Below are 26,425 nucleotides of genomic sequence, written 5' to 3'. Positions count from 1 at the left end.
TTTGATACCTGTACTTTTAGGTGGAGGCGGGAAGAGCAAGAGTTCAAGATCATCCTTGGCTAAACACATTGAAAATTCTAGGCTAACCTGGGCTAAATGTGACCTTCTCACAAATATGAATATAGATTTTTCTATAGTAAGAACACTGGAAGGGAAGGGGAGGGTGGCGAAAAAGGAAAATAGGAGAATAAAAGAAACAAAATATTTTCATTGATTTAAACATAGATTTTGTGTGTGTCATTGGAGGTTGAACCTGGAGCCCGGCTAGGCAAGTCCTCTACAGTGAGCTGCAGCCACAGCTCCTGAAACAACTTTGTAACAAATGATGCCCCTGTGCCAGCAGAAGCTGAACAGCAGGGGAGTGTATCCATGAAAAGTCAGAGAATGCTTGCCCAGCTCGCCCACTGTGCCCTGCAGTATCAGCCTTCCTTTCCCGGAGGACACTGCTGACAGCCGGCTTGTTCTCTGGTCCTTTAAAAGCTGCACTCACACCAACATTCACACACGACTGTGTGCTGGTTTGAGCAGGAATGATCTCCACAGGCTCAAAGTTTGCATGCTTGGCCTATAGGGAATGGCACTATTAGGAGGTGTGGCCTTGTTGGAGGAAGTGTCACTGTGGGGGTGAGCTTTGACTTTGTTTATGCTTGAGCTATGTCCAGGGTGGCATAGCAGCCTTCTTCTGCTGCCTGTGGATCCAGATGTAGAACTCTCAGCTCTTTCTCCAGCACCATGTCTGCCTGCATGCCACCATGTCTGCCTGCACGCCACCATGTCTGCCTGCATGCCACCATATCTGCCTGCACCGCCATCATGTCCCACCATGATGAGAATGGATTGAACCTTTGAAACTGTAAGCCAGCCCAATGAAATCTTTTTTGGTTTTATTTTTAGTGTAGTTATTTTTTTGTTTTTGTTTTTTTGAGACAGGGTTTCTCTGTGTAGCTTTGGAACCTGTCCTGGAACTTACTCTGTAGACCAGGCTGGCCTCAAATTCACAGAGATCCACCTGTCTCTGCCTCCTGAGTGCTGGAATTAAAGGCATGCTCTACCACCGCCCAGCTAAAGTTTTCTTTTTAAGAGTTGCCATGGTCATGATGTCTCTTCACAGCAACTGAAACCCTAACTAAGACAGGCTGCATGCCTCTGTATGTATGTACACCGTAATGCTGGCTTCTCGCACTTGGAGATCTCTCTCATATCTTTTTTAAATTTTAAAGAGATTTTTTTATTTTAATGTATATGTGTGTGCCTGTATGAGTTTATGTGATCCGCAGGCATGCCCAAGGAGTCCAGGAGAGGGCATCAGACCCCTGGAAACTAGAGCTATGGCTGGTTATGAGCTGCTCAGTGTGGGTGCTGGGAATTGAACCCAGGTCCTCTCAAGGCATGTTCTTAGCCATTGAGCCATTTCTCCAGACCCTTTACTACCTCCCATCATCGCTAGGGATGGAAACCAGGGCCTCAAACATGATAAGTAGACTCTACCCTGCCCCTCAGCTGTCCTCCTATCCCTTACCGCACTCCTAAGTGGCTATACAATGGCTCTGTTGTTTCATAATCAATGAGGTCACTCTAAATGATGTGCATGTACATTAGTGGGAGTCTTTACTACCTACCAATAATGTTGTGTTGAGCACGTAGCATGTATTTCCTACGTGGATGTATTTCCAAGGGTGGGTGCCTGCTTGGGAAGCTGCCAACTCAAGTTTAACAGTTCGTATTTGCAGAGGGCTGGCGTGATTTCCAACATCAAAGGCAAACGTCCTCTTCCAAACATCCCCCCACACTGGCTTTTGCTGAGAGGTAGCTAGAGCGGCCATGTCATGGTGACCTACTCTTCTCAGGTGGTTGGTAAGAGGGACACTGTAACACAGTCACCTGACTGTTCTTTTCCTGTACACAGATGAGCTGCTTCTTGAACTGTGAAATACTGTTTAAGGAGTAACTATAAATGAGCTCCGAGGAACAGAGAGGGAAATAGAGTGTCCCTGTGAGAACACTGGGGCGCCGCTGTGCTGTGTACAAGTGGACACGGTGCCTGAGGGTAAGAAGTTAAAGCTCAGGGCTGGGGATGTGGGGAGCAGGCTCTGGAGAGACTCGAAGCTGTAGGCAGGAGACAAGGACCCAGTGTGTCAGCCTGGCCTGTGTGCATGGCTCCAGACCAGGTGCCCCCCCCCCCCGCTTTTTCTGAGCTTCACTTTCATCTACAAAGTGATGGGTTCCATCTCTGGACCCCGTCTCTTCTCACCTGAGCTCTCTGTGAAGTTGCCCATGCTGAGGATGTCGTTGAGTTCTTGGTAGTGATTCTGTTTGATGTATGTGGTCTTCTCTGGGGTGTCTTGTAGCTGCATGGTGACTTCTTCCAAGTCTTTGTCCAGCTGGAAGACAAGGCTCCATTTGAGACTGAGTCCCCAGGCCCGGTCCCCCCACCCCCAGGGTTCTGCTTCTGCATCTTTTTTTTTTCCTTTTGTTTTTTTGAGACAGGGTTTCTCTGTGTAGCCCTAGCTGTCTTGGAGCTTGCTCTGTAGACCAGGCCGACCTCCAACTCAGAGGTCCACTTGCCTCTGAGTGCCAAGACTAAAAGGCATGTACTACCACCACTCGGCATGACCTCTGTATGTAGAAGGACTTTGTCGCACTCATTCAAGCATGAGCTGACATGAGATGGATCAGGGCTGTCTGGACTTGAGCTTTGAGAGGCACCAAGCAAGCCCAGGAGGCAAGACAAGGACCAGGGACAAGGTACTAGGCCAGTTCAGGCCAGCAGGAGGAGCCAGGCTGCGCTTTGTGGCTCTGTACTGAGTCTGGGTCTCTGTTTGTAGCACAAGGGCATCACAGTTCCTCCCTCACAGGGCGGATGGAAACTCCGTGAGATGACGGATGGGGACTTTAGCCCAGTGCCTGACTCATAAGGGGACCAGCTGCTAGAGGACTGTCAGTGTTAGAGGACTGTCATCATAGCGACCCATCAGTCCCCAGCCAGCAGGCCTGAAGGCAGAGCTCCGTATCTCTGAGTCCCACACTATCATCCAGGCTCCAGCCAGCTTGGGGTCACCTGGGGGAGTTGAGTATAATGGGGCTCAGTCACACCCAGGTTACTGAAGAATCCGGGTTACTAAGCCAGGGGGGTATGTTGGAGGTAGGCAGTGGGAGTTGGGATGGCTAGTGTGTATCCTTCTGTAGAACAGGAAGGGAGTCATGTTAACTGTCAATCATGCTTCTGAGGTCAGGGGCAAACTTAATGCTTAATAAGTTTCTACATGAAAGAAAAAAAAAAAAAGACTCTTATTTGTGCTACACAGTAGCAGGGCTGGGAGTGGAGGATGGGCCCAATGGGAAGTCAGACTGTGGCCCAATTCTAGGGCAAACAATGTTACATTGGGGCTGTCAGCGGTGGCTCAGGCTTCCTGCAGTGGGAGATTGCATTGCTGGAAGGATGTGGAAGGCTTAGCATGGTGCTACCTATTGTTTGCTATAGATGTCTGCTATTCAGAGAGGACTAGCAATGGGCTCAGAGGGGCAAATGCTGATTCCTCCTTGCCACAGAGGCGGGTGTGGGATGCCTTGTCTTAAAGCATTGCAGGTGCATGGACCGAGTGTGTTGATTCTCTCCCTGTGTGGCAGGGTTCTATGAACCCTATTAGAGGTCACTGGATCTAGCAAATGAAAACACAGAAGTCCCAGAGGAATTTAAATCTCAAAGAGCAAAAACCCCCCTTGCAGTTTAGGTATAGCCTGCACTCGGTATGGAGTATGCTGTTACAGAAAACACGATCGGTCATTTATTTGAAACACAGATTTAACTGGGCAGCCATATCTGATCTAGCAGCTGGCTTCTTCCCTGCAAGTGTCTAGCAGGAGGCTACATTTCTCAGCATCCTCTGTCGCTAAGCAAGCTTATGAACATTTGGCAGCAGAGGGAGGCAGAACCAAACTGCATTTTTTGGGGGGTATAGATGTGTGTAATTGTCTTAAGAGGTGATCCCTTGTGTGGGCTTTCTATGTTTCCCCTTCCTGAGAATCTATACCTACACCCTGCTGTGCCTGGGGAGTGGCAGGGAGCAGGAGAAGGGCCTTCACCCCACAAATGACTCTGCTGGCACCCCGTCCTCGGGGCCATTAGGTGAGAAAGAAATAAACGCTTTTTTTTTTTTTTTTTTTTAGACAGGGTCTCTCTCTCTATATATATAGCCCTGGCTGTCAGGGAACTCTGCAGACCAGGCTGGCCTCAAACTCACAATGATCTACACTTGCCTCTGCCTCCCAAGTGCCAGGATCAATGGCATGTGCTACTATGACCCGGCTAATACACTTTCTTTGGCTCACTTTCCTTTTTGAGATGTGCCCCTGCTATGGAACCCAGGCTGGCCTCAAACCCGTGACCCTCCTTCCTCAGCTTCCCTTTTGGGGCTTCTTGTGTTTGAAGTCTCTTTGCTGCTGTTACATCCTGATCTGACTCAGCCCAGAAATAAATTCAGCCAGACCCCTGACCCTAGGCAGTGAGAGAGAGATGGGTTCCATTCTAGGGTGTGGCTTAGACACGAAGCACCCTAACTATGGCCTCTCTGGACTATTCAAAAAGCAGTTCCGACCTTGGGGACAGGGTCATGGCAGCACAGCCTGGGGCACCTGTCCTTGTACCCTCTTTTCATGTTGGGCATCAGAGAGTTATGTGGGCCAAAGATTCCTCTCTGAATGTGTCCTGGATCAGGGGAATTTGTATTCTAGGAGTCCAGGCCAACTGGGCACTAAGTTTGGGTCAGATGTGACCAACTCCCTGCTGTCATGACCCGGGGTGTTTTGGAGGACAGTGGAGGCCAGGCAGAGGGGCCAGGACAGGAGGAGGCGTGGCCTCCAGATGGGACCCCGCACCTCTGTGATCTTCATCCGTAGGCGGTGGTTTTCTGACTGCAACCCTTCTAGGCGTGACGTGCTCGCCTGGTTTACGCTGGTGACCGAAGTGGAAGTCTTCGAATCTTCTTTCTTCTGGTTCTGTGTGAACTGGAATCGCCTGTTCTGAGTGGCTGCGTCGGGGTTTGTCCTCAGAGTGATGAGCTGAAGGCACAGAGGGGATTTGATGTGAGACTCCTGCCGCGTTCCTCTCTCCCCAACCACGCCCCCCCCCCCCTGGACCAACAGGGGCCCTGGGAAAGAGGCAGGCTGGGGCTCGTGCTCCGTTCTGGCACAGCCTTGAGCACGACAGTGGGCAGGCAGCTTCAGCTCACTGAGCCTTAGAGTCCTTCTGGGACAGGACAGAGCAGTCCTCGGCCGCGGGTGGAGTCCCGCTGTGGAGCGTTTTTTTACAGCGGTGAGATGGAAAGTAAAGACTTCCACAACCATGGTGAATTTAGTGATCAGTCACGACCTGTTTGCCCGGGCAAAGTCATTTAACGGCTTAAAGCCCTCACACCTGTTACAGTACAGCTTCCACGGGGCAGGGGTCTGGTGTGCTTGAACAATTAATGAAGATTTTCATTTTACTTTTAATTATGTGTATATGTGTACATGTATGTAGGGGTGGTTGTGTGTGTGCATGTGATGCAGGTGCCTGTGGAGGCCAGAAGAGGGAGCTGGATCTTCTGGAGCTGGAGTTAGAGGCAGAGCTATGAGCCACCTGATTGGGTGCGTGGACCTGAACCTGGTCTCCCTGGAAGCACAGTTTGGGCCGTGAGCTATACAGTAGCACACCCCCAGCCCCATGAAAAATAATTCTTAAAAAGCTGAGAAGAAAAGTTGTGACTTGGCCCTGATCTTACCCATGCATTCTAGAATTTTCCCCAGCCCATGGTGGGCTCTGGGCCTAAGAGCTCTGGTGGAATTACCATGCCTCCATCAGGACTCCTTAGATTTGGGGTGTGGGTATGAAGAGGGGCTTGATTGTCATCAGGCCCGAAGGGATTAAGGATAGAGTGGCTACCAGGAGCTGCTGCGCTGTGGGTGGCACAGACTGGGGTGGGGGCTGGGGTGGGGGCCGGGGTGGGGATGGGGGCTTGTCTGGAAGGGACAGTGCGGGAGGCAATTCCAAGGATGGGGGAGACCCAGTATAGGCAAAGGGGTCTGGGTCTCAGGATACTTAGGGTGGAACAATTATTATTATTATTATTATTATTATTATTATTATTATTATTATATTTATTATGGTGTGTGGGCACATTGCAAGGCATGCATGCGAGGGTCGGAGAACAGGAGCCCATTCTTTCTTCCCACTTTTTATGTGGGTTCGGAGGCTCCAACTCAGGCTGTCAAGCCTTTGTGTTAAGGGCTTTAGCCTCTGACTCATCTTGCCAGCTTTTATTTTTAAGACAAGTTCTTCTACAGCCCAGGTTGAACTCAATTTACTATGTAGCCCAGCCTGGTCTTGAACTTCTGGTCCTCCTGTGTCTATCTACCAGACGCTGGGATTGCAGGCTTGTGCTACCATGGGAAGGGAGGGTGGAATGGAAGATGGGGTTCTTGGGGTACTGGAAGAGCCCCCAGAGAGCTGAAACACAACTCAGCATTGGGAGTTTGGCTTCTGTGCTCAGAGATCAATGAGATGCTGTCAAAGCTGACATGACAAATGGCTCATTCAGAGCTGGGCTTACAGAATCTGGCACACTTTTCAGGATGCAGAATATTCGGGTGCAGGCAGGGAGGTGCTGATGCTGGCCTGGGACTTGCGTAGGGAGTGAACAATTAGAGATGGAGACTACACACTGGAGGATCTCTGGGTCCATCCTGGTTGAAAGAATGTGCCCGGGGATGGAGGTACCCCAGTAACCCCAGGAACCTCTCTTCTCTCCTTCTCTGCTTTTAACACTCCTGTCTCAGGGGTGACTTTCCCGGACTGTCTTCTGGCCCTTGGGGCCACTGAGGTCAGGTTGCACGGGTCCCTAAGAGGTTAAGGCCTCTTCATTTATGGATGTGAAAGATAGTTCTTGCCAAATATCTCTCCAAGCTGGTCCTCCGGACTGGTGTGACAGATACGTTCCACTATGACTACAGGCCAAATGTGGCTGAACAGAGCTATGGGTGCTGCCCAATGCAGAATCATAAGCTTACTTGAAGCTATGTACTTTTGTGTGATCTCTAAACCCTCCACTGAGTTAAGAAACTGCCTCTCGAGCATGATCTTTGCGGATGACACTGTCGTGTCACAGGGTCAAAGGGCTGGGAGTGCTTGTGCTCTGAGATGCAAGTGGACACTGAGCATGGCTGTTCCTTTGGACCCCGAAATATCACTTCCAAGACCACTTCAGCAGATAATTGGAAACAAGAAAAATGTGTTACGTAGAAAAAAAAAGTTCTTTAAAAAGATCTACAATAGGCCAGGTGGTGGTAGTGGTGGTGGTGGCGCGTGCCTTTAATCCCAGTACTTTGGAGGCAGAGATAGGTGTATTTCTGTGAGTTCGAGGCCAGCCTGGTCTACAGAGTGAGTTCTAGGATAGCCAAGGCTACACGGAGAAACCCTGTCTCAAAAAAGAAAAATCTGTAATAATCGAAATGTTCAGCAAAAAGGGACCAAGTGCTCTTGAAAGCAATGGACCCGCCCTCCGGGACACAGTGGGTGTGGGAAAAGATGAAGGGTGGGAAGCTAAGCTAAAGACACAAAGGAAAAGAAGGTGTGCACTGTAGTTACAGCCTGGTTTTCAGAGGCAAGGCTTCCAGTCTTTCAAAAAACAGAGACCAGGAGGTCGGAAAGATCCCAGCACCCACACGGTGGAAGGAGAAAACTGACTCCTGGCGTGTATATGACACGGCACTCATGCAACCCCTCCTCCCCTCACCACATAGACAGGACGCACATCAACAGCAGGAGTACCAAAGTAAACACTAAGAGCTTGATAGTTCGGGGGTGATGAGAGTGTGAAGTTTCGGGGGATCTTGTTCTTCTCTTTCTTTCCTAGTTTTTCCCCCTGTGTGCCCCCAGGTATGGTGGGTTCTGCAATCGCCTTGTGTGGGGCAGAGGCAGAGGCAGGGGCAGGGGCAGGGGCAGAGGCAGGGGCAGGGGCAGAGGCAGGGGCAGGTACCTTTGGCACAAACACCAGGCAGAGCGTGATCGTGCTGCAGAAGATGATCACCAGGGCCACGATACAGAACTGCACGTTGGGCTGGTCCCGTGTCAGGAAGGAGACGGCAGCCCCGATGATGCACATGATGCCCACGTTGTACACGCTCATCCCGATGTACTTGCTGTCGTTGAGGGCAGGGATGCTCACGTTGCGTGTTTCCCACGCTAAGAAGCAACCGAACAACTGAAATGGTGACAGAAAGGGGAGGTGGTCACTACCTGGCAGAGGCCCCTCTCCCTGCTCAGCAAACTGCAGGGGCGTCGGGTTGCTACCAACTGCCTATGTGTGTGGCCCCAAGTTGCATCCTGAGGAAATGCAGACCGGGGGTGTGTGAGCCCCCCAGTTCTCCTTCACACTCACGACTGGCTCCTGCAGAGACCTATGAGAGGCCACGGGTGAAGGAACCTCACATAAGACCTTGAGTGTTTTCCCTCACTCTCTGTTGAGCACTGAGGTACCAAGAGGAAAGATGGCTGCCACACAGTACTGGAGTGGCAGGAGCGGGCTGTGTTTATAGAACTCCAGGAGAGGCTGGGCGGTGGTGGCGCACGCCTTTAATCCCAGCACTTGGGAGGCAGAGGCAGGCGGATCTCTGTGAGTTCGAGACCAGCCTGGTCTACAAGAGCTAGTTCCAGGACAGGCTCCAAAACCACAGAGAAACCCTGTCTCGAGAAACCAAAAAAAAAAAAAAAAAAAAAAAAAAAGAGTTGCCATGGTCATGGTGTCACTTCACAGCAATAAAAACCCTAACTAAGCTATGGGACAGGCGGGATAGTCCCAAGTGAGCTTCTCTGATGGATGGAGGCATCCTCTTCCCAACCAAGTGTGTCCTCTAGCAGCCTGATCGATTATTTTATTTATTTATTTATTTTAGCCCAGGCTGGCCATGAAGTCTCGGTCTCCTGAGCGCTGGTTTACCCATCCAGGGAGGGACAGAGGTACCCAAAGAGACACTTTGACTCTCAGACTATTCAAACAATGGACCTCAAGGAACTAGATTTCCTCCAGGAATCTCAGGAAGAAGAGAAGGCCTGGCCAGCCTGAGAGGAATAGCAATGAAAAGAGATTTATAACTTCTCAGACAGCTCAGGGTCAAGGGTGGGCAGGACTGCACCTTGGCCGGGACTGTTTAGGTGTGTATGGCTTCTTAAACCTAAACCTCCCTTCCAGACCTTGGAGATGGACTTAGAATGGGTGGGGTGGGGTTTCAGGGGAGTTAGGATGGGGTGGGATGGGGTGTCAGGGGACTTAGGATTGGGTGTCAGGGGACTTAGGATGGGGTGGGATAGGTGTCAGGGGACTTAGGATTGGGTGTCAGGGGACTTAGGATGGGGTGGGGTGGGTGTCAGGGGACTTAGGATGGGGTGGGGTGGGTGTCAGGGGACTTAGGATGGGGTGGGGTGGGATATCTGGGGTGGTCTTTCGCCATCTTCCCAATGTTTTTACATAGAAAACTCTCCCCTTTCTGCTTTTCATAAAGCTTCAACTGTTCTAATTGGTTTATAGAGGATGGGTGGCTGTCTGGGGCACAGGCTGTACCTCGAGTTCAGTAACACTGGGATTACAGGTTTGTGCCCCACACCATGCTGACGGGTTCTTTCTCAGATCCATTTACTAGGAAAGGGAAGCCTTGGAAGCAGCACCAGGTGAGGCAAGGAAGCCATCGTCTGCTGGAAACCTTCCCTGGGCAGGTCCTTCATGCATTATCCTGTCAGTCCCCAGAGGTCACCTCTCAGAGGAAGAAGCACAGGATGGACCAGACGCGGGGACCTGCCTGGGTGGGGCCCATGGTGGCGAGTGGCAGGGCCTGGTGGGAGCCTAAGACTGTAGCTCTGACTGGGATGCACCGACCAGCACGGGCTTGTCTGGAGACCTGGCGGTTGGCTGCAGAGCTCTGGAGAGCATCAGTGTCAGGAGGGACAGAGTCACGTGTTCTTAGACCTTCAAGGAGTGGAATGAGGACTCAGGGTGCTGAGCTGAGACTAGGAAGAGCTTTCTTGCCGTCTGTAATCTGCAATAGTGGCCCTCACAGGTATATCCACATCCAGAGCCGTGGGAGTGATGAATGTGGCCTTACTGGTGGCGGTGCGTGGCGTGGGTGGGCGAGAGAATCTTTGGAGGTACAATTAGGGACCTGTGAATGGAATTTTTCCAGATCATCTAGTTGGTCCCTAAATCCAATGATAAGGATTAAGAGAGAAGAGGGGAATGAGTTAGAGATAAATCACCAATCACAAGTCAAGGACTGCCTGGAGCCACCTTCACTGGAGGAGTCCCGGAAGGGCTCTTCCTTAGAGCCTGCAGAGGAAACACAACCTTGCTTCAGGAGGGAAATGGGCATCATTTCTGCCTGTCTCCCAGGACTGTGGTGGGGTCTGAGACCAGGGTGTAGAGACTAAGGGTTTAGTCATATGGAGGATGCTCTGTTTATTTTCATGTTGTGAAGGCCCCTAGGAGAAACAGGCCTGGCAAAGCAGCCTCCCCAAACTCTGCCTCCCGCTTGGCACTTACCATGAGGAGCCCCTTGTAGGCGTAGACGATGCCGAGCCAGATGGTCATGTGGGTGTTTTCACAGTGTTCCAGCAGCGGGCGGATGGAGATGTCCCGGCCTGCTGGGTCCGGCTGCATCAAGAGAAAACAAAAACCCCAGGGATGGGCTGGCTATCTTCCAGCAGCGGAGTCCCTAGCCGAGGCCCCCTTTCCTCCTGTACTCCACAACCAGTGATGCATCAGGAGACCTCGCATTCCCATGCTGGGATGGAAGTGCCAGCTGACACCATTTTCTGCTTGATGGTTGTTCATTCAAGCCTGGCCAAACCTGGCTGATGGGGCTGCCAGGGCCCAGGTTCTGACTCTTGATTGTAGTAACAGTGGCAGCACAGATCTCAAAACTGGAATGGTACTGATGGGATTAGCATGGCCCCTGCTCAAAGACAAGCAAATTCCTGAAGTGTTCCATATTTGTGCTGAGGAGCTATGGACAGTCAATGGCCTCTGGGAGACAGAGTCAGTTTTCTTTAAGGGTGTGGTCCCTGGCTGTGTTCTAGTGGCTGGCTCCACACTCAGAAATGTATGGACAGCACAAACTGGATTCTGGGGTTATATAAAATGGGGGAGGGGGCACAAAATTAGGGGGAATAGAAGATGGGGTATGGGAGAAGTTAGGGGGAAGAGTGTGTGTACGGAATATGATCAAAATCCATTGTAAGAAATTCTCAAGGAATCAACAAAAATATTATAGTAAGAAAATTCCAGTAACAACTCAGCCCAGAGGAGGTACGTGTAAGGCTTGTTGAAAGAGCAAGTGAGCAAGGGCTGTAAGTTGGGCAGGGAGGTCTGGAGGAGTCCCTGGAGTGGGCTTGGGCAGCTGAGATTGCAGGACAGCTTGGCTCACCCATACATAGGGTCCATTACGAGCCCATCTAGGAAAACATACATTGAAGAAGCTGTCACGGCAGCCATGTTATGTATCACAGGACACAGCCTGGGCCAAAGCCGATTGGACAAGAGGTGGGTACCTGACTCCAGGCAGCCAATCCTGAGGCAGGTCAGAGATCTACGGTGGTTGCGCACGCAATTTGATGGTGCTCTTCCCACAGAGATGCTAGGGACTGGAATAAGCTATCCTGGGCACTCGTCTTTCCTGAGTCACTTGAAGACAAGCTGCAGACTTAACTCTCCACTCTTAAATATCTCAGCGTGTGTTTGCTAAGAGTGAGGACACTGTCTGGCGGCCACACGTTCACATTTTCCAGCTGGAACAGTGGGCACTCTCTGTTCGCCATTCCCACACTTCACCAGTGGGCCCAACTTTAAGGAATCTTACATTTTTTCCCCCCAAATCAGGATTCACCCCAGGACCAGTCCACAGCGTTTTCTTGTGTCTCCCTCACTTGCTTTTGTCTCAAACAACACCCCGGCTCACTTTGGTCTTTCATTTCAACAGCTTGGTTAACCGTTAACTGTTGTTAACTCTTCCTTGATGTGAATTTACTAGCTGTTGTCATTACTGGCTTCAGGTCATGCATGTGGGGCAGGAACCCTGCAGAAGAGATGTCCCTTCCGCGTGTCACCTCAGGGCATAAGATGACACTTTGTCCAATGGCTGGGGATAGCAACTGTGCTCACATGGCTGTGGTGGCCTCACCACTTGAAAGGTAGCCTTGCCCCTCTGTGATTAAGCAGTCACCTGTTGGAGCCGCTGGGAGACCCTGTGAAGATCCTGTGTCCCACAAACATCAGCTCGGGGCTAGTGACTCTGGGAACTGAGAACCAGGGATTTGCTGTCACCCCATCTGGACAGAACACATTCTGCTCGAAACAGCCCTTTCTCTCTTCCCTTGTTACTGTTGGCCTCGTGAGTTCTTTTAAATGCAGCGTCTCACAGCCCGTTGCTATCATTATGCATTTTGACTCGCTTATGCAGATCTGGCCAGAGAAAACGCCGGCATGTTGCCGCCAATGCTTTCTCCCACATGTTCCTGTCATCTTTATTTTTTGAACACTTTCTTATTTCTTGGCACAGGATGTTCTCAGCTCGCCTGGCATTTCCCTTGCCCCAGCATCGGAACTGGTTATTTTTCCTTTCAGTGCAATGGTGTTTAGAAACCAACATCTGAGAAGTTTATGGGCTGCCTGAGGGTATCATTACTTTTAGTCCTATGTATGTATGTGTGTACATGTATGTATATATGCATGCATATATCTATCATCTATTAGTTTTATCTATTAAGTATCAATTATCATCTGTCACTTTTCAAAGATCTATTTATCATTTATCTTTCTTTATTATTTAAGCATCTATCAATTATTTGTCTATTTATCTATCTATCATCTATGTATTATTCACCTATCAACTATGAATCCTTTATCTCACATCTACCAGTCATCTATCAATCATCCATGTATCTATCATAGGTCATCTACTTATCCCCCATCTATCATCTAGTCCATATCTGTTCATTTATGTTTTTTTTTTTTTTTGGTTTTTTGAGACAGGGTTTCTGGTTTCTCTGTGGTTTTGGAGCCTGTCCTGGAACTAGCTCTTGTAGACCAGGCTGGCCTCAAACTCCCAGAGACCCACCTGCCTCTGCCTCCCGAGTGCTGGGATTAAAGGCGTGCGCCACCACCGCCCAGCTCATTTATGTTTTTTCAGATAAATCTATGCCTCCGAGATCTTTCCTTTCTCTCCCATTCCCTAATCTCACCTCTCTTCTTGCAATGAGATTTGACTTCCAACCAACTCACCATATTTACTGACTTGCTTTTCCACAACACAGCTTCATACTCCACTCATAGATAGATACTAACAAGAAGCTTACTTAGTAAAGTTGACCTTTCTTAGCAAATCTGTTTGCCAGTTCAGTGGGTCCCCCGTGAGCACATTGTCAAAGAAAGGTGTTCAGGCTGCTGTTTTCTTCTGAAGGTGTTCCTGACAGTAAGAGATGGGCATGCCCAGGGTCAATCATAGGAAGAAAGGGCACTTTGATGGGACTCATGGTGTGGAAGGCACGCGAGACTAGAAATCCTCTTTTACCTAGCTATTCTCTAGGCTTGGCTTTGGAGGCAGGTACTGCCTGGGTTCCTGTGGGTGAGAAAAGATGGTGTTACCATAAGGAAACAGGAAGAGGTTGGGGGTCTATGGGTTCAGGGCATCGTATTTTCAGATTGCTCGCCTGCATGCTCTTTTGGGCTCTATGTCCCCTTCCTTAGCTGTGCCAAGGCACGAAAGACATTAGCTTCATTTCTTCAAGTCCATGGGGTTGGAGTCCACATGTGAGCAGGAGTGTTAGAAGGGACAGGAGGTTCCTGAGGTGGCCTGGGCTGGAGACGACCCCTTCACAGCACCCTCAGGGACTGGGCTGCATCCATCATGAGCTATGGTTTCCAGATAAGTTTCCTGGTTTAATTAAGGAGACAGAATGAACTTGCTCCCAAGGCCAGCAGTGACAACCACGCAGACATCAGGATGCAGGAGCAGAGGCTTTTCACATCATCCTCTTGCTACCCTCTCTCCGTCAGGAGCAACGAGGTTCCTGTCCTTGGGAGGTTAGGCGATGATGGGAGTCTTTGAACACAGTCGAGGGACCCTGGTACCGAATCTCAAGGCAAACTAAGCAAGCCATTGTTGGGTTATCCAGATCCTACTTGGGACTTGGGTCCTCAAGTAGACTTGCGGAGTCACACCCGTGGGGGAGGAAGAGTCGCCACCTGAGAATTTTTGAGGTATCATTGTCACGCACCAAACTGCCACTAGAGGTCAGCAGAGAATTGTGCGGTGTGTGGTGGATTAATCTACCTGCTTCTGGGAACACAGAATCACGAGTTCAGCGAGGCTGAAAATGGGGAAGCTGTCAGAGGCATTCCCTGAGACACAGGGAAGTATTGATTGGCCTAACAGAGGCCACTGAGGCCAGATGTCCAAGCACTGTGGTAGAGCCACTCAGCTTCCAGGGCAGCTATGAGGGGTTGCTGGGGGATGCGGCACTGCCCTGGGCTCATCTTACTGTGGGCTGTCCACACAGTCCAGGGCCTGTGTGCCTGGTCCTTGGGTCTGCCTCTCTTCCAAGGACTGCATTTCCTCTGGCTTAACAGAGCTGCTCTTGCTTGGGATGACGGACTGTGAAGATTTGCCGTCTGCTCCATTCTCTCTCGATTTCTCCCTTCCTTCCATTTCTCTCACCTGGCAATTAGCCAGGTGCTTATCCGTCCATCCAACCATCCATCCCATAACTACCAAAGCAACCTTATTTTCCAGGTACTGCTGTGGGCATAGGAATGTCACCGCCAGCAGGACAGAAGAGGGTCCTGCTCTCACGGATCTCCCATTCAGGACTGGGTGGCTTCAATGAGAGGTGGTCCAGGGCTGTGAGACCTCCTCCCATGCAATGGTAATGGATAAACAAGGGATAAACAACAGTAAGGCTACGACTCACCTCCTGCTGGTTGCTAGGGTAAGAACGCCACTCTCAGAATGCAGCAAGATCTTATGCTCACTCTACAGGACGCAGAGGCACAGAAAACTGAGTAACCAGCCCAGGCCCTCCAGCTGCTAAGTCACGGGGATTTCTGGTATTTCTCCCAACCTCACCATTTGCCCTTCTAACCTAACCCACACTGCCCTGCTTCTCCTAAGCATCCCGCTAAACTCTAAGGAGACCATAGGTATGAACCTGTTTGGTGCTTCAGTGGGGAACAACTTCACTGTTGAGCATTCGGTAGAAGATTTTAAAAGCCCTGGTACTCCGAGAAGGCTGAACCCAAGCTAAGGATATGCTTGCCTGTGTGGCAGGGCTCTGTGGACACCTGCCTGGAATGGCCGGAGGGCAGACATGTTGGCTCCTGGTCCAGCACTGCTCAGCAGGAGGGATCCACAAGCTGTCCGGGAAAGCCTACCTCATCTGTGCACGGGAAGGAGAGCAGCTGACCCGAGTCCCTCTGTAGGATGCAGTTGCTGACAATGTAGGTCAGTGGCCCCTGGGCACATCCTGCATTATCAGGAAGCACATGTGGGCAGGCAGGTCAGCACCTGGGTCCACCCACGTGGGCCTGGAAGGATAAAGACCTTGGTCCTGGCCCAGTCTTATTAGGAGAACTTTGGCAAGCCTTTTTTTCAAGTTTTAGCATCCTAGCTGCAAAGGGAGACCCTTATTGGTGCTTGCATGTGTGTGTGTGTTTGTGTGTGTGTGTACATACATGCATGTGTATATTTCTGTTTATGTCAGTACAGAGGTCAGAGGTCACTCTTGGACCCATCCACTTTGTTTTTCTGAGAAAGGGTCTCTTGTCTCTCTGTTGGACCTGGGACTTGTCAGTTTAGGCTGAGCTGGCTGGCCAGGGAGCCTCAGGAGTTTGTCTTTCTCCACCTCCCTAGTTCTGAGGTTGCAAGCATGTGAGCCCTGTGCCTGACTTTTTACGTAGGTGCTGGAGGCGAATTCGTGTGTTCACACTTACTGTCTCCCAGCGCCATTGCCCTCACCGCTCAGTTCACTGCATAGTGAATGGGAGCTGGGTCACTGGCGGGTAGTTATTCCTGTCCATCATTTACTCCTTCATAGGAGCTCTTCCTGTATTTCCCTGCTGTACACCATGCAGGCACTAGAGCCTGGGTGTTCAAGACCACTCTGATGCCAGTGTCCTAGCCAACCCAGATGTTGGGCAAGCCACACAGAACTACTGTAAAGAGCAGAGGTAACAGGTGCTCCCCAAAGAACCCCAACATCCTGTGGGAAGCTCAGATGGAAGGCCTGTCTCAGGTCAGCCCCTCTGGAGTAACAAAATATTACTCCGTAATGTTGGAAAGAGTGTTCCAACTCCTCCAGAGTTGTCCTCTGGCCTCCACATGCACTCACATATACATACGGAGTAATATTTTTTTTTTTTTAAATTTCATTGTAACCCTTTAGAGGTTGTGCTGCCCCCAGAGCTGTCCTGGAGCCAGCAGGTAGATTTTCTTCTTACTGTATGTATAGATGTATGTGTGTGTGCCTGTGTGTGTGCCTGAGTGTGTGTGTGTGTGCTGGTGGGCATGTAACTTTTGGGGGATTTATTTTCAGTGCCTTGAGATGCCTTCTTTTCTGGGGCAGGTTAGTCGATGCTACCTCTTTTGGGGGAAGATGGAGAATCCTAACAAGAAACCTGGGTAGAGAGAGAGAGCATGGTCTCCATCACTCCGCAGCTGGTGAGTTTGAACATAGGCCTCTCTGAGCCCTGGTTTCCTCACCTGCAGACTCCCAGGGCTAGCAGGGAGATGAAGGGGGTAACTAACAGGTGTGTTTACCACCCGCAGAAGCTGAGAGGCCTCCTGATGTGTCAACCGTCATTATTATCTTCAACTGCGAGAGTCTCAGAGTGCTGCAGCCAGGAGGAACCTTCCAGAAGCCTCAGGGGCTAGGCTGCTTATCTCAGCAGCAGGCTAGAAGTTGTCACTTCAGGTAAGAATTCTCTCTCTCTCTCCCTCTTTCCCTTCCCTTCCCTTCCCTTCCCTTCCCTTCCCTTCCTTTCCTTTCCTTTCCTTTCCGTCTTTTCTTTTCCTTTTCCTTCTTTTCTTTTCTCTGTGTAGCCCTGGCTGGCCTAGAACTCACTCTGGAGACCACGCTGGCCTCAAACTCAGAGATCCGCCTGCCTCTGCCTCCTGAGTGCTGGGATTAAAGGCGTGCGCCACCACCAGCAGGAAGAAGAATTACGTTTTGAACATTTTGATTACAAGTTTTTACCTGCCCCCAGAATCACAGATCGGACAGGGAAGTATGACATCATCCCCAGGTACCCTTGAGGGTACTTCTGGTAGCTTTTCCTTTGTGGGTGCAGAGTGCGGGTCTTTATGGTGAGGGGTTATCTGTGCTTTGAAGGATACCCTGAGCCTACGCACTAAACACCACTGTGCCCTTTAGTCTCGTGACAGCCACTCTCTTCCCTGACTCAGTTTGCAAACACTAAGAAGTTTATGTACAAATCTAGCTCTTCTTTTCATATTAGAGAAACCGAGGTTCAGAAAAAGACTCGCGGCAAGTATTGGCGCAATGTTCTGGCCTCTGTCCTGTGTGCTGGAGGGAACAGCCTGGGCAAAAGCAGAGGCCAGATCATTGAACTGTGTCCAGAAAGTAATGAGGGAAGGCACTAACAATCAGGGGATGTGAAGTGGGACAGTGGGGGGCTTGGCTGAGGCAGCAAGGACCTCTCCATTCTCAGAGGTATCCTGAGTATGACCTTGGGGTCCAGTGGACATTCCAAGGCTCTGTAAGCCACAGTAGTGGGGGGATTGAGGCTGACGGTGCAGCCACCTGTGCTGCAGCAGCTGCAGGCGTTCATCTAGCAGGTTTTCCTGGACTGACCTCAGGGCAGTATGACAAGGAATAGGAGTTTTATATCCATGTAGAGCAGAGCAGACAAGACACTTGTGTGAGAGGACCTAGCAAGAGAGACAGCAAGACAGAGGCAGAATCTAGGCCAGAGAGCCTTCCCACAGAGTACGTGGGAAATCTCCACTGCCTTCCGCATCTCTTCTCAGAGAGGGCGGCCTTCTGCACAGCACGGTGTAGGGTTGCGCACCTGTGCACTTCCCTGCTGGTCTCGCATCCTGGGAGGCAAAAGACATCCTTGGCACAGCCAATGATTCTGAGCCAACCAGCACTCCTCAAGGGGGACTTTCATGAGGGGCTGTGGGTTTGTTGTCTCCTAGGGGGTCTGCAGGGCCTGAACACCCTTCAGCGAACTCGCTAAGTCAAGGGAGACCAGTGTCTTCACCTAGACTCCCCACCCTACCACCACTACAAATGCAAGGATGACCTAGCAACCAGGAATGGGAGGCAAGGGACTTGTAGAGACAGTCCTTATGCTTCAGAGGAGAGAGATAGATTGGTGGTCTGCAGACACACATCACGTCATTTGGACCATGTTTAACTTCGCTAGGCCTCATTACCAGTGGGTAAAACTCTAGTGACTTCATATGGCACACAGATTTCCAGCTTTCTTTGGAATACACAAGCCCCTTGGCAACATGGGGTATCCTTGGCTTGGGGTAGCCTTGGCTCAGTGCTGCCATAGTGAGGGTGGGCTGCTTGCACTTCAAGTGTAGCCTTTATGGGGACTGATGTCTCCATTCATGTCTTAGAGTCAAGAGGAAGCCTGAAGGAGCCTTTGCTTCTCTGTGTGTCCATGTATGTGTGTGTGTGTGTGTGGTGCATGTGCCCATACCTGTACATGCATGTGGAGATGTGGAGGCCAGAGGAAAAGCTTGGATGCTGTTCCTCAGGAGCTGTCAAGCTTAGTTTTTGACGCAGTATTTCTCATTTGGCCTGGGGCTTGCCAATTGGGCTGAGAGGCCAGAGAACCCTAGGGATCCTCTTGTTTCTGTCTCCCCAGTCATGGGATTATAGGCGTTGACATGCTTGGCTTTGTTTGTTTTTCTGGAGACAGGGTTCTCTATGTAGCTCTGGCTGTCCTGAGACTAGATCTGTAGACCAGGCTGGCCTTGAACTCAAGAGATCTGCCTACCTCTGCCTCCTGAGTGCTGGGATTAAAGGTTTGCACCATCACTGCCCAGCTTGGCTTAAAAAAAAAATAGGTTGTAGAGATTGAATCTGTAGTGACATTTCATTTGTATTTTAATAAATAAAGCTTGCCTGAAGACCAGAGAGTAAAACAGTCCCAATGGTCAGCCTTACAGACCAGACAGTGATAACACACACCTTTAAAATTGCCACAGAAACTGGTCGGTGCACGCCTTTAATCTCAGGGTAGAGAGGATTATAAAATGGGAGGAGACAACTCTCATACACAGTCTTATTCTGAGATAACTGGAGGCAGGACAGCCATTTTCAGACTGAGGTCGAGGTAAAAGCTGGCTGCTTTGCTTTTCTGGTTTTCAGGTTAAACCCCAATTTCTGTCTCTGAGTTTTTATTAATCATGCATGCTTCAAGATCCACATCCTCATGCTTACAAGGCTGGCTTTACCAGCTGAGCTATCTCCCCAGCTCTTAGGAGCTTTTTTTCCCAGGTTTTCTTACTGAAGTGCTAGAACCTGGTGTGAGCAGCCAGAGATGAAGTCTGTGGATGGGAAGCAGGCAGCCCCCCTTCCCTCCCAGGTACAAAGTGCTGGGGAACGTGCTGCACCAGAAGCTGGAGGGAAGTCCCTTTAGGAACACCACCCTCTGTGGATACTTGTTCAAGAATTTCTACCAATATCCAGGGAGGGCTGGAGGCATGTATAGGGTGCTGGGACTGTGAGCAGGAACTGGCCCAGGAGCCAACAGGAAAGGCAGACATTTAGCTGACTCAGGATTTCCAGACCTCGATCTTGGGGTTGGAGGCAGACCTTCCTGGGAGGTCTCTGCTGCCGTGGGGAATATAATTAGCCACATGGTCACCTGAAGTGACAATACTGAACGGAAAGTATCCCTGCTGACCTTGGGAAAGCAAGTCCATTTCCTCCTACGTCCTATAAGGGCAGCTCTGGGGATGCCAAGGCAGCAGCTCCCAGCAGGCAGCAAACACCTGGCTCTGCTGCTGCAGTTTGACCTCACAGGTGTGTTCAGGGGACCCCTGAGGGTAGGGTCCCCTCCCACTTGCTGTCTGTGAGCCAAGGACAAATAGCAGCCAGAGACAGAGACAGCAGGAACGAGGAGAAACGTGGGTTCCTCAGGCGCTGAGGCAGCACAGCCCTAACCAAGGTGACAGTACCAAGTCCTGAGCACAGGTCGTTTGTCCTGTACCCAGCACTGACGGAATCTGACCACAGGGAAGAAAACAGCAAGCTATTTGCTTCCGAGATCACCTCAGACCCACCTCACTGTCACACCTGTCTCCTGTCTCTCTCTTTCCACTCTCTCGGGTCTTCTCTTCTGTTCCTGGGCCTGAGACGGAGCCTGTGATCTTTGCCTCCTGCAGTTTCACACCCAGTTCTGTGGGCACTGGTTCTGATGTTCCCCTAAGCTAGGAAAGCTCCCAGTGGCCCCTGGGCAACTCCAAGAGACCCAGTGCAGGGCGCCTTTGAGCATTACAGGTCTCCAGCTTCTTCTCACCCTGTCCTTCCCGCTTTGGGTCCTTCTTAGGGATCTCCACTTACATCCTGTCCCCTTCCTGCCCATGGGCACCCCTCTAGCCCAGCATTCGCCAACGTGAGCTCACCACCTTCTCCCTTCAACTTGCCACTGCTCCTTGATTTGCTGGTCCAAGAGTGGCCACAGTCACTATCTACCAGGTGAGACCTTGACCAGGTGTCTCCCTAATCCTTCTGGTTCCTTCATGATACCCACCTACCCCTCACCGAGCAGCTACATGGGGTGGCTAGTTCACAAACCTGGGTGGAGGTTTGACCCCTGGCAACTCCTTCCTGTCCCAGGCTCCTGAGGCCTTTAGTACCTGGTCACTTCTAAATGTCCCTCACCACCCAGCTCCTCCAGCCGCACCAGTGGCTTCCATGTTGCAGGAAAGTTCTTAATCCTCTTGTCTGCCTCGGTGACAGTCCCATTACCCATGCAACCACATCCCCGGCTTAGATTCAGCCCGGGTTGGGTCCTGCCTTTATTCTCCAGGTACTGCGGCCATCACAATTGTTCTCCAGGCCTTTCTTTCCGACAGTGGTGCATGTCCCCTGTGCTTTGCTCTCTCCTTTGTCCCCACCGCTTGTCCCTCCTCCTGCCAATCCCTGCCCTGACTGACCACTTGCTTTGGGCCAGATTCTAGACTAAGTGTGTCACATGACGAGCTCACTTTATTCATCCATCATCCTGGGCTTGGCTCCAGGACACCCTCCGTGCTAGGGGACACTGTGAGGCTCAGAGAGGTTGAGTAACAAGCTCCAGGCCACAGAGGCATAACAAGGGACAGAGTTGGCACTGGCACCAGGGTCACAGGAGCTCTGAACCTCTGCTCTAACACAGGGTACCCGACAGTGTTACCACACTGCCAGGAGGAGATCTCAAATGCCCCTGGATGGTTCTCCCTTTCAGACATTTTCCATGTACCTGCAGCCAGGGTAGCCTCTGCAGCCGCTGGTACTGCCCAGTGCAGTATCTTATCCTTTGTGCTTATGACTCAGGGGAGGATGGGAACCCCACCCTAAGCTGGCCAGGGCTATCCCATCTTTTCCATATTTTCCTCCTGCTTTGCTAAACCCTTAAGTTACAAGGTCTTTGATGGGACAATTGCCTCTGACTTTGGGTGACATGAGACAAGCTATGTCCAGGCTTTCCTGCCCCATAGTTGGCAGGGCTGAGCTCTCTCCTACCCAGTCTCTGACCTTGAGGCAATGGGGATACACAGCTCAGCCAGGGCCTGGCCACACAGCCCCATCAGCTTCTCACTCAGTACTCGCCCTGGCGACGTACAGACTACGCTGGCTGTCAAGTTCCAGTCCAGTCTACCGTGAAGAGGGAAGTGACAGAACTAGGGTGTGAAGAGGCTTACAATCAGGACACTGTGCCAGGGGACTAGGACAGAGCCTGGCCACGCTACTCTGGCTGCGTGCAAGCTCTGTGTTACATTGGTCATTGCATCAGTTCCTTGCTCTGCCACCCACCCTGATCATTCCATAGCCATTAGCCTTGGTCCCATCTGAACAGGAAAGCACCGAGCCCAGAGCCCGGTGGACCTCAGCCAAGGTCACACAGCTGACGCTTGAGCCCCTCCTTGCACGTCATGTTCTTCTCTGCCACTCTGGGCATTCCTGCTCACCAAGGAGAAAGGAAGGGCGCTGCTTGGTGGAGTCGGATTGCCCCCTCTCCTAGTTCCTGCTTCTGCTCCAAATCGACAGTTTGCATGCAGCTAAAGGTAGCCTGGAATTCCCTTGGGGCCCTGGTGTGATGGCGGGCTGGTGTGCTGGACCGGGGCTGCCGTGCCAGGACCACTGCATGCTCACTTGTCTTTGGAGAAATGTTGGCATCACCTGCTAGAGGGTTGTTCTGAGCATTTAAGTAAGTACACGAGGAGACAAAAGACGACAAGGCCATGAGACATGCACGCCCGTGTAACATGGGCGAGAACAATGCAGGCATTTGATTTTCCCGTTGTCATTCCATGAAGCATCATCCTGGGAGCCCCAAAGTGTGCTGCCGTAGAGACAGCTCCAAAAATAGCTGCTGTGGCTGCTGCCACGTTGGGTGGAAGTGGGGATCCCCGTGTGGCCAGAGGCCACAGAGTGTGCACCCCTTCCTACTGCGCACTGAGGCTCATTGTTCCGAGCCTGCTGGGGTTGTCAGCTCCACACTGTTGCCAGAGTCACTAGGGATGACAAGGTGCTCCCGGGTCAGAGCACGAAGCTGCTCGCCCCTCGTCTCTACCATCCCCTTCAGCAAGGAACGGAGAGCAGAGAGCATGTGAAGGTGTTGCATATCCTGCGGGGAATGGTCTAAAAGGCAGCACTGTGCCTCTGAACAGAATCTTCCTGCACTCCCCAGCCTTTCTCTGCATACCTCTAGTGGTGAGGAGCTCACTGCCTCCTAAGGGAGCCCAGTTTACTTGTCCTTAGGCAGGGCTTCAGAAGAAACGTTCTCTTCTGCCTAAGCTGGATCCAGGGGCTTCTCCACATGCCTCCACTCCGTCCTTGGGGCCTCTTCCTTCAGTTTTGCACAGCCCCTCTGAGGTTAGGGACAGAGCTCGTCCACCCTGCCTGCTCTTTTCTGGGTAAATGTCAACTCTGCCTGCACAGGACAGTGTCTAATTCTTTCTCTATTGAGCTCCCCTTAACTGTTAACATTACTTACTATTTCCATGGGCCATGGGGTCTAACCTGATGTTCCCTCTGCATGCCTAGCATCCTATTTACCTGGAGCTGTCCCCTGAGCTTGCATTGGTTATGTAACAACACACATTGAAGAGGCTCACGGCACAATACACATACACACTCATACACACACACACATACACACTTGCACACATGGATGCCCATGCACATAGAAGAAGGGGCCCCTTGGCCTCCCATCACCCCTCCTGACTTTTCCATATCTCCTTTCTGAGGCAGGATGTATCACTCAGCATGCTATTTCAAAACTAGGTCACAAGGGCTATTGATAAATGACCTTAATGATCTGGGGCCAGAAGGATGACAGAGGCCCAACCTGAGAGAAGAGCAACAATGCAGGAGGAGATGAGTAGGGATGAGATCTGGGAAGTTAGACTTATAAAAGACCCAGAAAATGTACCTGCCTTTGGCCCAGTGAGAAGGCCAGTCTGTAACATTAGCCTAATTTTCACCATTACGATCTTCCGGGACTCTGAGCCAGTGTGGTTGGACAGGAAGTATCTGTGCTAATTATAGATGGGGGGATCTGGGCTGAGGGGGGCAAAAGGGGCTGACAGGAGGGGTCAGAGGCAGCACAGGTGCACACTGACATCCCCCTACGCACCCACATCTTAGCCCCCGATAGCCAGCTGAGGGGCCTATCACTAAGCCTGGCCAATGGGCTGTAGGTGGACGTGTCAGCTGACCCACCTGGGCTGAAGTACGGAGAGCCGTTGTGAGAGCCATGCTGCTTTATTTGTGGTCCAGATGGCAAATTGCCTCCGGGAAGAAGATGGCTGTCCGGGACAGCCACCTGGACTCACAGCTGGACCGAGTCTCTGCTGTGTCAGCTATGGAGACACTGTGGCTCTTTGTTACTGTGGCCTTGCTGAGCTTTGCCAACACGGGAGCGCAGTGAGACTGGCCCTGCACTCAGTGCTTTGCCCAGTCACCGTATTCACTCTTGGAAAGGGTTCCCTTGGCATCCCATGGCATGCATAGAGGATCCCGTGAGGACTCAGAGCCACAGATACCCAAGCCCCCGTGTAGAACAGCCGATGCTCATGCAGCTTTCACGCATCCTCCCATGCACGGGAACATATTTATGTTACTTATAGTTTTTTTCTTGCTATATAGGGAAACGGAGGCACAGAGTAGGGAAGCCATTTGTTCAGGATCCCAGCGTCTTAGGTCTGGTAGGCCTGGGATTGGAAAGCTTCGGGAGGCCAGTGGTTCGGGGTGCTGGCAGAAGCAGGCAGCCATGATATCCCGAGCCTCTGTCGGGCTAAGCGCTCTCAGCCATGATGGGAGACTGAACAGATCACATTCAGATTTTATGGGCAAGCAAATCCTTGTGTTGTGATTTATTTTACAGCAATGCCGAGTTCCTGATTTTAAGTCAACACAGCCTCAAGTGAGACGGAAGGAAAACAGCGGAGCATTTGAGACTTTCAGTTTAGCTCGTCATGTTTTCCCGGAACAGCTCAGCGGATTCCCTTCTGCCCCAGTCTCCCCGTTTTGGTTCTCTGTAGCTTTCTGAGGTAGAGGGGTTCAGGCCTCCCTGAACCCATGGGGAGATGCTGCCCTTCAGGTGCGTGGTGTAGAGAATGGACCTCAGCACGTGGAAATGTAAACAAACGGCAAGCTGGTCCCAGGACCAGAGGATTGGCGAATGCTAATTAAGAGATTTTCCTACTGTAAAACATTAAAAATAATGGACTAATTCAAAAATTTAAATTGTAGAACTTTCTAGACTCTTCAACTTGCAAAAGATACACATATACGCTTTGCAAGAGGCAGAGATGGCTCCTAGGAGTTCTTCAACTTCAGACCATGAAACCCACGACTCTACTGATTTTGAGACATGTGATGGGGTCTTCTGTATTCTGTGTCATTCACTGTGTCTTTTTTCTTACCATGAGACAAGGGACGCCTGATCCTCCTGTCTGTCTGCTGCGTACTGCCTGGGATGTCTGGGATGTCACCTGCTCATATACTTTGGGAGGTGACTGGCTGTTAGAACAAAGTCTGCCGGTCTTAGCCTATGCTGGAGGCCTCCTGGGATGTGTTCCTAGACCCCATTCCGCTTCTTCATGCTGCACTCCTCGGTCCATTCCTGCCTCCTCAGTCCTCCCCCAGATTTCTTAGTGGTTGTCACCTCTCTCAGTGCTAGGCTCTAGGGTTCTCTGAGCTGTGATCTGGGGAGAAAACAAAGCATGGGGGACAATGTCTGAAGCCCCCCAACATGGGCCTGGGTTGTGGGGTTAAAGTAAAATCACTGGTCCTGACGCGGTGGGGATGAGAACAGGAAGACTGAATTCCTTGAGACTAATCGAAAGGCACGTGTTTACTGAGGATCAAAGATGCTCTTCCAGAAGTGAGCGGGCCCGTGTGTGCCAGTGGGCACAGCAGAATGGGTGTGCGCTGGTGACAAAGCTCACGGAGATCTGCCAGGAAGCACCACGGATATGAGTGTAATTAATAGAGTAATTAGCATGCACAGGAAGTGAGGAGGCTGCCAGGAGACTGATAAGAGCAGTTATTAAATAGAGCGAGTGTGTGGAAGAGAGGCCGGGGGTGGCTGTATTTCCTTTTGTCCTGGGTCCCCCAAACACCACAGGAGTCACAGACAGACCTGCAGTAGCACTAAGGCTGGGACCAGCATTCACAGTTATCCCCGCCCTGGCCAAATGAATCAGCCAGTTGATTGCTGCTGCTAGGTCAGGTGACACTGCTGTCCCCTACACCAGGTGGGTGGTGTAGTTGATAGCGAGGTGACCTCGGGGTCAGCTGCCTGGGCTCCAGGCTCAACTATGTCTTTAGAAATATGACTTACAGATGGTCACTTCTCTTCTCCCCTCCCCATACCCAGCTAACCACACTTTGATTCCCAGTGACTTACCCTGTTCTAGAAACTCCTTGTCAACGGACTATTTACTAAGTGGCCTTTGGTGAATGGCTTCTTTCACTGAACAAGCTTCACAAGTGCACTCGTGTGTGTCAGGTGTGAGCGCATAGTTGTATAATATTCCCTTGCGTTGATACACCACTTTTGCTTGTCTGTTTACAGCTGATAGATATGTGCGCTCTTCTGGTCTCTGGAAGACAGCACTGTGGCACGCAGGCGCACTTTTCTACGTGATGCATATT

The 26,425-nt window shown here is 51.0% G+C and overlaps 1 protein-coding gene and 1 pseudogene across 1 annotated transcript in view; one reads left to right on the top strand and one right to left on the bottom strand.

Moving 5' to 3' along the window:
* Positions 1–26,425, bottom strand: part of Gabbr2 (gamma-aminobutyric acid type B receptor subunit 2) — a 343,542-nt gene that overhangs the window by 8,183 nt on the left and 308,934 nt on the right. The window contains exons 14-17 of the mRNA XM_057790816.1: positions 10,566–10,676; positions 8,013–8,237; positions 4,876–5,058; positions 2,252–2,381 (exon numbers count right to left, since the gene is read on the bottom strand). Of these exons, the coding sequence (XP_057646799.1) occupies positions 2,252–2,381; positions 4,876–5,058; positions 8,013–8,237; positions 10,566–10,676 (649 nt within the window). The remainder of the gene's footprint in view (positions 1–2,251; positions 2,382–4,875; positions 5,059–8,012; positions 8,238–10,565; positions 10,677–26,425) is intronic.
* LOC130888314 (U6 spliceosomal RNA) lies at positions 10,925–11,019 on the top strand (annotated as a pseudogene).

The sequence above is a fragment of the Chionomys nivalis genome, chromosome 16, assembly GCF_950005125.1.
Source record: "Chionomys nivalis chromosome 16, mChiNiv1.1, whole genome shotgun sequence".
Taxonomy (NCBI): Eukaryota; Metazoa; Chordata; class Mammalia; order Rodentia; family Cricetidae; genus Chionomys; species Chionomys nivalis.
Note: the sequence above shows the minus strand (reverse complement) of the source record. Positions and strands in the feature narration are given on the sequence as shown.